The 13,322-nt window shown below is 51.3% G+C and overlaps 1 protein-coding gene across 7 annotated transcripts in view; it reads right to left on the bottom strand.

The window, feature by feature from the left end:
• Cacna1i (calcium voltage-gated channel subunit alpha1 I) overlaps nucleotides 1-13,322 on the bottom strand; it is a 114,589-nt gene that overhangs the window by 47,131 nt on the left and 54,136 nt on the right. For all 7 annotated transcript variants that reach the window (XM_041671728.1, XM_041671733.1, XM_041671729.1 and 4 more), the window contains exon 6: nucleotides 5,583-5,742. In XM_041671728.1, coding sequence (XP_041527662.1) covers nucleotides 5,583-5,742 — 160 coding nt within the window. The remainder of the gene's footprint in view (nucleotides 1-5,582; nucleotides 5,743-13,322) is intronic.

Genomic DNA, 13,322 nt, shown 5'->3' with positions numbered 1-13,322 from the left:
AGAACAGGGGCCTTAGTGGAGACCACAACACCCAGAGACAGAGATGTGTCTTAAGGCAAACACAAAAGTCAACACTCAGGAGGCTGACGCAGGAGGATTATGAGTTTGGGGCTAGTCTAGGATAAGTGTTAAGTTCATGGTCAGCCTGAACTGAATGGCACGATGCTTTCCTTTCTTGATTGGCTGGTTGCTTGAGACAGGTCTCATGTAGCTCAGGCTGTCCTTGAACTTTCTGTAAAGCTAACAATGACTTTAAACTCTAGATCCTGTGATTTCTGCCTCCTGAGTGCTGAGAACATAGGTACATGTCAGTACACCTGTTTGGAAATGCTGTGTCAAAAAATATTAATCTAATTTAATTAAAGACAAAGGGGAAGGAAGGAAGGAGAAAAAAGCAATCAAGTTTAGGGTAGTGGTGGTGCATGCCTTTAATCTCAGCACTCAGGAGGCAGAGGCAGGAGGATCTATGTAAGTTCAAGGCTGGTTGGTCAACATAGCAAGTTCCAGGGCAGCCAAGGATACAGAGACACCCTGTCTCATAAAACAAAAGCAAAAACAAAAAAAAAAAAACATACAGAAATAACACCAACATTGCCTCCTCTCATATGAATGGTCACCCCAAGGTTCTCTACCAAAGTGTGAAAAACGTAAACAGTCACTCACACTGTTGGTGGGAGCATTAACTGCACCACCCCTGTGGAAGGCAATTCATCAACGTCCTTTAACAATCAAAATGTCACAACCAACCCCACAAAGGTTCACGACCACCTGCTTCTAATACAAACATCACCTTGATCCCCTGCAGAATGACCGGACCATGCCCCCACGTGGTTCTGGAAAGGCTGAATATGCATTAAACAAATCAACCCTGACGTCACCGCACCCATCATGCGCCACAAGCAAAATTCTTTGTGATAGAGTAGGCCAGACTGAAAGATGAAGCCAGAAATCTTTTGAGAATGTTTTTTTCTGAACTCAGGCTCTGAGATTAGTTCAATACATTAGAAAACTGAAGGGGATTGGGGGCCAAGTTTTTGCTGCTCAAAAACACCATTAGCAGACAGAGTTAAACAGCCGCTCCTTGGGACTCTTACCTATGAGTGTGTTCACTGCGTGAGCAAGCACACTGCTATTACTTATCCAACTGTCAATTTGGGTCATTTCTGGGTATGGGGCCCTTATGATTCAGAACTACTCTTGTCCACATGCTTGAGTGGGCACAAGTCATCTCTCTCTCTCTCTCTCTCTCTCTCTCTCTCTCTCTGTGTGTGTGTGTGTGTGTGTGTGTGTGTGTGTGTACGCACATGTACATGGGGGGGGGTATTTGTAAGCAAAGGTGACTGACTTCCTAAGGTCTTTCTGCCAAAGCATCATGAACACAGGAACTGCAGGTGTGAGCTACCACTCCCAGCTAACGCTCAATGGCTGTAACTTTCTTTTTTCTTTGTAGTGCTGAAGGCTGAACCCTGGAGCCTCATGCATGCTAAGATAATGCTCTGCCAGTAGAGCTACCCCATTGGCCCTATCCAGCAAGCCTTTCTTCTGAGCAAAGCCCCTGGGTACCACCTGGCAAGCCAAGGGTGTGTTTAGCACTGGGTCTGTCCAGCCTTTCACAATGCATCCTGAAACCACCCTGATGATCCACCAAGAGCTCCCTGAGCACAGCAGAACATCCATCGCTTGCTCTGTGTCTGTGGCAATAATGGTCCTTCTCATTTAAACCATCCTGGTGGGGTGCTGTGGTACCTCACTGTCATTTCAATTACAACCCCCTTAAGACCTGGAAGGAGAAGGGCCTCTTCAACTACTCATCCGCCACTCCTGCAGCCCCTTGAGAGGTCTCTGGTAAGGTCTTTTGGGCCATTTTTAATTGGATCCTCTTTGCTTTCTTAGCGGTGTATAGTCATTCTTTTTATGTCCTGGATTTGAGTTCTCTGGTAGATGTGTGTATTGCAAAGTTTTTGTTTCAATCTGTTCTTTTTTTGGATTTAATCACTCCTGCAAACCAAAAGACATCTTAAAGTCACAATTCTTCAAGGTTTCCAGTTCACTGTGGACATCAACCCAGACGGGAGGTGGTGTCCCTGGCTCTACAAGTGATGGATGGAGAGACTCGGAAGGTCTAGGACTCGGGGGTCAGTGCAGCTAGCATTAAGGAGTGATGAGCTCACCTCCATCTGTAGGTGATGACCACTTGCCATTACTGAAGACCCTCCTGTCAGCCTTCCCCCTGGTGCTCTTCTGCCAGCCCTACTCCATGAATTCAGAAACCCCAGGGCAGCTGTGCCAGAGGCCAGCCTACACCCAGATACCAGTTCAGATGACCAGTCAATAGCATGGACAGCCCAGCCCTGATCCCACACTTGCCCACCCCCAGCCCTCCCTCCTCTATAGTGTGGCTGAGCCCCTCTCCTGGGGTTCTCAGGGCTCTGCTGCTGCCAGACTTAGCTGGTCAAGCGCTTGCTTTGCATAAGGACCTGAGTTCAGATCCCCACCGCCTTTATATAAACCAGTCATGGTGATTTGTGCCTATAACCCCAGTGCCAGGGAGGTTAGACATGAGGGTCCCAGAGTCTGCGAGCCAGCTCTTTCAGCCAAATCAGTCAATTCTAGTTTCAGTGAGAGACGCTGTCTCAAAATAAAATAGAATAAGGTGGAGCACAATCAAGAAGACCCCCAAACATTGGCCTCTGGCCTCTACACACATGTACACATGTGTGCACTGGCCATAAACACGTTCCCACAGGCCAGCAGATAAGAATAATCTGCTTCTCTCACAGGATGTTGGAAGGAAACCAAACTGGTCCTGATGAGCACAGTGTCCAGCGTGTACCAAGAAACCCGTGAACACCAGCTGTCTTTCTCCAAGACCAGATCCAGGCCCACCTTGCCACTCAGTGATCATTTAGTTAGGGCTGCCATCCGTCATCTGTGGCACCAGACTGAGATGAGCTCACACTCACACACCCAGGATTGCAGGTGCCATTCCAGTGCCTTCCCAATAAATAAACGGTCTCACGCACACGCATGCACACGCGCATGTGTGCGTGCACACACACACACACACACGGAACTTCCCAGGCTAGAGGAACACACATGACGTCATACAATGGCTCACTCCTGCTCAGTGCTTCGTGAGGTCAGACACCATCCTAACGTTCCACATTTTCTAATTTGGGGGCATTCCCAAAACAACTCTGCGGTAGAGACACTGAGGAACGAAGTTGCAGAAGCCACATGGCTAGCAGGTGGCAGAAGCAGAATTTGACCCTGAAGTTCCGACTCCATTGCTTCAGTCCCCCACCTGCACAGCAATGGTGGAAGGCTCTGTCACACCCTTGGCCTTGCTCTCTTCCCATGCCTGAAGTATGGTCAGCCTCTACCAGTGAGGCCTGTAAGTCAAGGCCCCCTGTCCTGAGAGCATGAGCTCTCAGAGCTCAGGGGAGTCCCCCAGCCTTGCCCTACGGTCCCCTCGCTCCGCTCATATTTGGAGCTCCTCTTCCAGGTGGACCAGCTACACACTGGGCCCCTTTAACACTGAGGCCCAGGCACGTCCACAGCTCTGTGCCCCCATCTTCCCCCATCTTAGCCAAAGCAGGGTTGAAGCCACTTCTCAGGGTCTGGACAGGACAAGGAAACAGTCAACCTCTAACCAGCACATAGACTCTCCTGCTGCAAAGCCAAGGAGAACCAGCCTTCTTCCCAGCCCGCCTCTGTGCAGTGTTCGCATTCACTCATTCACTCATTCACTCTCCATCCATCCATCCATTCATTCATTCATGATCTCATTCATGCTATCATCTTAACAGTCCCTCATTCATTCATAGTGAAGAAATTAGGGCTCTGTTTCAGGTCCTGAGAAAACAGTGAAGACCAACGATTCCTGGTCTTGGGGAGAACTCACATCCGAGGGTCCCCCCAAGACCAAATATGCAACTGCTCCAGAGATTTCCCAAATCCTCAAGCTGACAAATGGGACCATTGCAGGAGAAGATCAGCCAACAAAGAAGTTTAGCAGAGAGTGTGTCCACTGCTTGGGGACGAGAAAGTGATCCTCCGGCAGAAGGTGACATGAAGGCTGAGCATGTCTGTGACATGACAGGGCCAGTCACAGAATGCTGTAAAAGATCCACATGGGACAGGAGGGGGCATGGATGTGCTAGCAACACTCAACGCCAAGAGCTCACACACATGCTACTCTGTGAAGCCTTCCCCGCTTCCTGCCCCTGACTACTGGTCTCTGTTGAGTGCTCACAGAAGTGGAAAAGGCCCTCTTCCACTATCCATGGGGCCCTCACCCAGCAAGGTGTCCCTTCCCTGGCCTACCCAGGTACCCCACCATTCCCCACAGCATAGCAATGTCCCTAAACAACTTTTACCTCCCATTACATTGCATTACACCTAACATTCTGAACCCTGAAAAAGGAAACTGACCCCAACTTAGGCAGTGTCCCTACTCCACACATCCAGAAGAGCCTGAGCAACCAACCCTAGCCTGATGCTCCCTATGGGTGCCCTAGCTCAACTAAGGGCAGACCCTGGGTACATCTGCCAGGATAAACCAGACACGGTTGCTATTTCATTTCCGCCTCCCTGGAGCCTGGCAAGCAGCAGCAGCCCAATGGCTTGTAGAAAGCTTTCTTCCAATCGCATAGAGTGTGCACATGCACTGGGTAGTCCTCATCACTTAGAAAGAAGGGATTCTAAAGACATCGCTTTCAGAAATTAAACCTGTCTTTTAAGCAGATATTGACATTCTGCCTTGGGGGTACCTGGCTCCCACTCTGGACCCAGCAGCAGGTTGTGAGCTGATCCTGTGGTGGCACACAACACACACACACACACACAACACACATGCACAACACACACACACACACCACACACGCACAACACACACAACACACACGCACAACACATATGCACAACACACACAACACACATGCACAACACACACACACACAACACACACACCTCCTTGGGTTCTGGGCTCTGAAACTTTCTATCCTTTTCAATATCCAGACCTCCCTCTCTCTTCCTATCCAGCCTTCCCAAACTGGCCATTCCTATTTTGCTGGCCTGATTCTCAGTTAGCAAATGAGTTAGTAAGAGGTGGGTCAGAGTCAACAGGAGCAGAGAAGGGTGGGAATGAGGGTAGGAGTGAGGGGTGCTGGCTAGTTTTTTATAGCACCTTGACACAAGCTAGGGTCTTCTGAAAAGAGGGAATCTTAATGAGAAAATGTTTCCATCGGATTGGCTTGTCGGCAGATATGTAGGACATTTTCTACTGATGACTGATGTGGAGGACTCAGTGTGGAGCCTACCACTCCTGGGCTGGCGGTACTGAACTCTATTAGAAAGCAGGCTGAGCAAGCCACAAGGAGCAAGCCAGTAAGAAGCAGCCCTCCATGGCCTCTGCATCAGCTCCTGCCAGAGGTTCCTACCTTACTTCCTGTCCTGACTTCCCTGGATGATGGACTATGAGCTGTAAGATGAGACAAACCCTTTTCTCTCCAAGGCACTTCTGGTCTCAGTGTTTGATCACAGCAGTAGGAAGCCTAATTCAGACAGGGTAGAAAACTCACATGGTGAAGTTCTCCTCCAGGAAGCAGCGGTTCCGCAGCAAGCCCGCCCACAGCTGCACGCCAATGATGCCGAAGATGAAGAAGACGAAGAAACAGAGCAGGAGCACATTGCCCAGCATGGGCAGCGTGTCGAGCAGGAGGTTCACCAGGATCCGCATGCCTGGGAGAGGAACGGCAGAGAAGGAGGCATCAGAGAAGCCAAGAGAACAGGTCAAAAAGCGGAAGGGATGGCTGGAGGAGAGATGGAGTCTCTTGCTCCTGCTGGGATTGCCAGAGGACACCTCACTCGTCCATATCTGTCCCTGCACCCACAGAGTCAGGAAAATGGCTCTGGGCCCTGAGGCACTTCCATGAGATCCTGGGTGAAGCAGCAGACATTTATGGAGCCCTCTTTCAGGTGACGAGTGCTCTCGTGGGGCTGTGCACAAGAGCATGTTTAGCTGTTTAGCACAGTTAGAGCACATGGAGAGTCTGTTCAGGCTCTCCTTCAGCCTTCACAGTAACCACCTGAGACTGGCAATGGTGTCTCTGCTTCGTACAGGAGATTCAAAGAACAGGCTGGAGACCCATTGCTAAGAAACAGAAGGATGCGAATTCAAACTGTGGCCCAATACTGAGTCTAGCCCTATTCCTATGACCAATCCTCTTACCTCTGCTGATGGCTCTTCTTTAAGTACCCTATCAAACACCTATTCATTCACCATAGCCAGCCCTGAGACATCTCATTCTGCAGAGTGATCCAGACCTTTTCTCGTCCAACCCTCTACTCCCCTGCTCTAGGCAATCTCCACAGCTCCTAGCCTAGGCCGCCTTGTACAGTTAAGTTTGTATGCTATACAACCCTGAGAGGGCTTATTTGAATCAACATCTGACCCTAAGGAATATTTATCTGTCTGCCTTCCTGTCCTGGGGACAGGGTCTGTGTCTGAATCGCCTCAGTATTCCCAGAAGCCATCGGGGCCTAATCCGCAAGATAAGCGTCAACGTTTGTTGGATGCCTGCTCGTGAACAAGACTGGAAAAGAGAGGAAGGTTGGAGGGGGAGGAGTAAAGAATGACAAGTAGGAGAGTTGGTCCTGTTGGATTGTGATTTACCCCAGTGAGATGCTGAGGTAGTTATTAATGAGGATAATTATCGTGGATTTGCATCACACACTCAGCGTGGAGTAATTTCCAATCAATAATTAATGTCCACCCCCATCTTTCCTCCCCACAAAACTAGGTCAGAGTCCACTCAGGAAAAGCACTGGGGCTCCCTGGCAGGCTGCATCATCCAACTGAGAACAGCCAGAGCCAAGGCTCAGCACCCCATTGCTTTATATCCACCCCAACATGGAAACAAGGGGTACATACTGGGGGAGACAAAAAACAAAACAGGTTACTGCATGCTCCCCAAAACAGACCAAAGGACTCCAATCAGCCAACTTCAGGCCTTTCTGGGATCGCAATCATTCATCCATGCATGCATGCATGCAGGCATGCATTTATCAAGCAGTAGAGTGTCACCGCAATGCTGAGAATTCCCCCTCAGAGCTCACAGCCCAGCAGCAGGGGTCAGGGACAGCAGTGTTGAGCAAAAGGACCACCGCCAAGGACACATTTGTAGGGAGGATGCGGTAGTGCTGGGCCCTACAGGATGTGAAGAATCTGCCAGGGGGAGCTGAGAAGAAGTATAGCTTGTGAACACACAGAGCAGTCTGGAGACAGACCTGGGGTTACTGTAGAGACCTGGGCCACTGTCATCGGCAGATCTCGGAGCAGGCACAGCCCTTGAGTCGCCCTGAACTCTGGGAAATGCAGTCCTAGGGTCCACGCAGAGGCAGCTGATGGAGAGAAGGCTGGACCAGAACTGCCTTGAGGAGGCCACAGGCTCCCCTCACTCCGCAACTCACTAGCACCACGCCAGCCTGACTACTCCTGGCTGCTCCCAAGGGTGGCCTTTGTTGCTCAATTAATTACATTTCCCTTGTTCTCCAGGATATTGAGATTCTGAGCTGCTTGTTCCATTCCCTGAAAAGCAGCCCTTTCCCTCCGTTCCCCTCTGCCCAGGGGCCCAGCTTCCCTCCCAGGGCTCTTCAGGGCCTGGGGAGTCCCAGGGCTACAGAGGCAAGGTGTAATTAGGTAATTATGAATTTAGCACAAATTGAATTCATCCATGGCTGCCCAGGGAATTGAGACTACAGGATTAGGAGTCAGGCAAGGCCCTGAGGAACCTGGATAAACCTTCTTTTACACACTCGGTATAGTAAGTAGCCAAGACTGGCAGGACACTGATGCTCTTCCTCCAGTGCCCTAGTGCAAGGCACATGAGAAAGAAGAGGTGAGAAGAAGCAAAAACAGAGACATAAACAGAAGAGCAGAAAGAAACGAAGACAGAGAAGGGGGACCTGGGTAAGAAGACATGGGAAAGGGGGCCTGAGGGAAGGGTAGGTGCATGGGACTTCTCTCTCGACATGCTTTCTCCTCCTCCAGGCAGCCTTCCTGGGTTCTCGCCATACCTGGTCAAAAGTGGCATCCTCTAGCATTGCTACCCCCTCCCCAACCACAATCTCTCTCTCTTAGGCTGGGCTTTCTTTGGGCGCCATAAGCCTGGATCAGGAGCCATTGGCCCCAAGACTGTAGCTCAGGACCTGTTCCCCAGTCAGTAAGAGACAGAGGATGCAGGACATCTGATGTAGATCCATCACAGACCAGATAAAGAGTGAAGTTCTGGTCCCAGCTGGGTGTATGCCTCTGGGGCCACGGTTGCTGTAGGAGCCTCATTTATAGGCAGGCCGGTCCCATGTGTGCACATGTATTTGATCTGAGAGCTTGTATATATACATACATACACACACGCGTGCGCGCACTCACACACACATGCACACACGCACACACATCTTCTACAGCTCAGCCCACAGCCCATTCCAAACGTTCCTGTGAGGATGGCTGTGGGTCCACTCCTGGAGGCAGGCCTGGCCCATGCCACTACAGACCCAGTTTCCTGCTTCCCTCCTGGCTAGCACATACTCAGAAGGGCATCTCACTCCCCTGGTTCTCTCTGTCCTGGGAATGGGCTGATACCTGACTTGAGCCCACTCCTCCTTTGTAAAATGCTTACCACCCTGAATGACTTCCCTAGGCTCAGTCCTCCTCTGTTCTGGATCTAGCTTCGGGACCCAGGCAAGTCTGCATGCAAGGCCCACATTCCCCAGTCCTGCCTGGATCCTGCCCAGAGCAACAGCCCCTCCAGGAGACAACAGGGCAAAGAATGAAAGACTAATGGTGGGGGCTGGAGAGATGACTCAGCAGTTAAGGACACAGACTGCTTTTCCAGAGAACCCAGAACCCACATACCAGGTCAGAACCATCTGAAACTCCAGTTCCACGGGATCTGATGCCCACTCTGGCCTTTCTAGGCATTCGGCATACACACAGTGCACAGACATACATGCAAACAGAAGGCCCATAAGGACAAAAGTAAACAGATTTAAAGAAAGAGTCATAGGTAAATGGATGTTCCCCCTCCACAGCTACTACACAAGAGGCCTCCCACCACCATACACTGCTCTGGGCCCCACGGACTCATCAGCTTTTAAAAAAATATCAAACCAGATGAGGTTGGATTGATGAAAAATATTTGTAATTCTTCTGCTTAGGGTGACTGAGGGGAAGAAGAGTACCTCAAATTTTAGGCCGGCCTGAGCTACAGAGGAAAACCCTATCTCAAAAGTTAATTAACTAAGCCAGGTGGCGGTGGTGCATGCGTTTAATCCCAGCACTCTTGGGAGACAGAGGCAGGGGGATGGATCTCTGTGAGTTCGAGGCCAGGCTGGTCTACAAGAGCTAGTTCCAGGACAGGCTCCAAAGCTACAGAAAAGCCCTGTCTTGAAACCTCACCCCCCAAAAGTTAATTAACTAAAATTAAATAATAAAAATAATGTTCTGCTCTGTCCCTTTAAGAGACAAGCCACTCCCACTTCCTCCCTGTCTCCCCCTCCAGTCCGCCCCATTCCCCCACTGGGCTCAGGAAAGAAGGGTCTGGTCCAGGAATGTGACGTGAGTAGCTTCAGGGTAGATGGTCTAGATGGCATCAAAACTGGTACCATAGTGACAGGTTCCAGGCAGGGAAATGACTACAACAGCTCCACCCCAACCCTAAGAGATGGAGACCCCGAGCAGGTCCTCCGCTGCAAGAGAAGCTGGAAGGTCCCTTGGTGGCCACGGATGAGATGGCAAGAGGGAGGTTCACTTCCTAGCCGGTATCTCCTCTCCAGGCCCAAGGTGCTCCACAGACAGGGGCTGTCAGGCCAGATTAGCTCGGCCACTCTACCAGGCCAGTTCAAGCAGAAATCACAGGACATGTGCCAGCCTCAGTCAGGGGCACAACCCATTGCCGGGGTGGGGGGAAAGCAGAGGGAGAAAGGTGTGCCATGGCTGTGGCCCGGCCCCCAAGGCTGCATACTTTCTGATCTGGCCAGGTTGGCCAAGAGCACCGAGCAGCCAGGAGAGGAAGGTGCTGAGCGCAAGGAGAAGCCGTCTGCTGCCCTGCCACTGCCAAGCCAACTAATCAGAGGCACAACAGGGGCTAGGAGGCCGGGCCAGGCAGCAGACGGTCGGACTGCCAGGGTCACAATTGCTGGCACCAGCCCGGCCGGGAAGGGGCCTGTGGGTTGAAGGCAGACAGTAAGTCACAGAGCACCCCATCTTCTTCATCCCACATGCCCCGAGTCCCTCCCCCAGAGCAGCGTGTGCCCACCCACAGTGTCTCAAACAACCCTCATCATTCTGTGGTCCCATCACCCTTCCCCTGTGAATCTCCTTAGCCCTGACCCTGGACCCTGGCCCAGCGTCTGGGGCGCAGGTGTCAGCCAGCAGTGAGGGGTTATGCACGAATCTTTGCTTTAAGCCTGTACCTAGCTTGAAGCCTGGCGTAGCGACCCCAGGCAATCGTACTTCAGATGAAGAGCAGTCAAGAGGCCAATACACTGACCTATTCTTACCGCCTGTGTCCTACCCAACCTTCTTCAGGATTTCTAGAGCGCGACTCAGCCCTTGACCCTGAACTGACTGCCCTGACCCTACCCCCGGCACATCCTATGATCCCTTTGGGCTCCCACCAGACATCTGGCCAAGGGTTCTCCACCCTCCTCTTCAAAGAAGACAGCAGCTCTTGGCAGTAGGGCCCCTGCCTCATCTCTCTCCCTCCCGCAGGCTTTTGTACCCCAAGAGGAGAGAGTTCATATGGACCAAGGACAGGAAACCTTGGAATCCCAGATGCACCCAGAGATGGTCAGCTCACGGCATCCCTCCTGCCTTCCCTGAGTCCAAGGAGCCACACGCTCCAGAGAAAGAAACAAAATGTCCATGTCTGACCCACATTTTTTCTTTCTCCCAGACCCTGTCCCAAATAAAACTCCCTAAGTTCTTTCAAAAAGGACCCCTCGGTCTTCCTGTCCCTTCTCAAGACAGTCGGCCTGACAGCGATCCATCTGGGATCCTATCTGGATAGGAAGGGCAGGTACGTCCCCTGTACTTGCTACTGCCTCATCTCAGTCAACAGAGAGCTCAGCACCCCCACAAAGTGAGTCTCCAATTCCCCACCTGTAAAACGGATACAACACAATCCCAACATCCTATAGTTTATCAGAGGATGGAGTAACAGCCCCGTGAGACTGTGAGGGGCTCAGCCCAACACCTGATGTACTCCAGCCATTTATCTTTAAATTCCAGATGTAAGCCGCCCCTTCCCGCTATGTTCCTGTCTTTGAATCCTCCAGCAAGGGAGTGGAGATAACTCTACCAATTTCCATCCTGTCGTTTGTGCATGGAGAGCCATGTGAGGAGGTGGGTAACAGTAACAACACAAGTCAGTATAGGTGATAAGAGGTAAATTCTCACCCCTCCCAGCATGCCCCTCCCTGAGCTACCACAGCAGTCCGAGGATGTCGCAGTATCGCACTCTGCAGGAATGCCCGCCCACGTCCTGAGACCTCTGAGTCCTGGATGAACTCTTCTAAGATGAGCCTCTGCTAAGATGTCTCCAAGACCCCCTCCCTGGTCCTCATCACAGAAGCTGCCCATCACTTCTGACACCCGACATTCTGCAGGAAGTTCTCCAAGCACACCATGCCATTTCAGCCACACAAGACAGATGTTGGTAAGATTAACTCAGCTTTCTAGTCGGAGGATTCCAAGACAAGGGGGCTAGGGTTTGCTGAACCGGAACCAGGGGCTGACAGTACAGTGGAGAGACCTGCAGCTCGAGTGCCTGCAGCACTGCCGATGTTTCTCTCACGGCATCCAAGGGCATCTTGAAGCATCTTCTTCATTCTGTTCAGACAGCCCAGGCACACCCAGGATCCCTTATGGTGAGGTGAGTTGTGACAGAGCCAGCACCTGCCAGCCCAGGTACAGCTCAGGACCCGGGAGGTTGCTCAAAGTCCTCCAAGCAGACTCCCTTGCAACAGCCTCGCTTGGAATGCAACATCGAGCTACAGCATGGACTGGCTCCATGCTCTGTGGTGACTGCTCAAGCTTCTAACTGGAGGTAAAAAACAATCTTTCTCTTTGAAAGGACTCAACCAAGGGGGCTCAGGGAAACACTGTGGTTACTGAGGTGAGGCACAGACAGAGGCAGGGCCTCTCTCCTTAACCTCTGTCTCCTTCCCCATATCTGTCCAGGGCTGGAGCTAAGAAGAAGCTGAGGGACATACTGGAAAAACTCTGTGAGGAGAGCCCTGACTTCTGGGTCCTCTACCAACCCTGTGCAGAGCTGAGAACCATACAGTTAATTCAGCTCCTCTGCTTTGTGCCTGCAGGGAAACTGAGGCCCACATCACAGAAGAGTGAAGAACAGGACTGATACTCTCTGACCTCCAGCTGAGTCTTTCTGGGAGCATGTTGGTATTCTATTCTCCACTACCTTTAGAAAGGTTCTGGTAACCTCCCTCCCTGATTTCCCAATTAATCACTAATCATTTGACTGCCCAGGGCTAGCTCTCTAGCTTGCCACCTAGTGGTTAAATAGAGAGCTGCAGGCTACAGCTGAACACATACCAAGGTGGACATAGCTAATGAGTCCAGGCCCCTCCAGGTCACACATTACCTGGTAACTCCTCGTGAAACACAGGGCAACCAGGGACAAATAAGGCTTTCCTACAGAAAGAGGGGCTCAGTTGTTGGACTTCGGGGATCTCCATATTCTAACCGCCATGAATTCCTGGAGTTTACTTAAGAAGGTGAGTTCAAGCCAGGTGTGGTGGTACGCACCTTTGATCCCAGCATTCAGGAGGCAGGGGCAGAAGGAACTCTGTGAATTCAAGGACAGCCTGGTCTACTAAGTTCCAGGAAAGCCAGGACTATGCAGAGAAATCCTGTCTCAAAATAAAAATAAAAAGGAGGAGGCAGAGATGGAGGAAAAAGAGAAGAAAGAGGAAAGGGGAGGAGGGGGAGAAGGAGGAAGAGAAGAGAGGAGAGGGAATGAGGAGGAGGAGAAGGAAGAGAATGAGGAAGAGAGGGGAGAGAGGAGGGGGAAGGAAAGGAAGACAGGGAGAGGTTTTTTTTCCCCCAGGAACATAGCTGTTTACTCAGCCTGGTGGTATTTTGGCTCCTGGGGGCTCGTACCCTCAGCATCTCCACAATGCTGGACTCTGGGAGAGGTGACTGTCAGCTGAGCAGGCTTCTGAGGGTTCCCAGGGGGGCCATTAGCTGTTAGAAGGTCCTGCGGAAAGACCTACAGCCTCCCTTGGCTATCTGTGCA

The sequence above is a fragment of the Microtus oregoni genome, unplaced genomic scaffold, assembly GCF_018167655.1.
Source record: "Microtus oregoni isolate MIOR12 unplaced genomic scaffold, Mior012 000022F_ref0000154, whole genome shotgun sequence".
Taxonomy (NCBI): Eukaryota; Metazoa; Chordata; class Mammalia; order Rodentia; family Cricetidae; genus Microtus; species Microtus oregoni.
The sequence above is the reverse complement of the archived record's forward strand: the minus strand, read 5'-3'. Positions and strand labels throughout refer to the sequence as shown.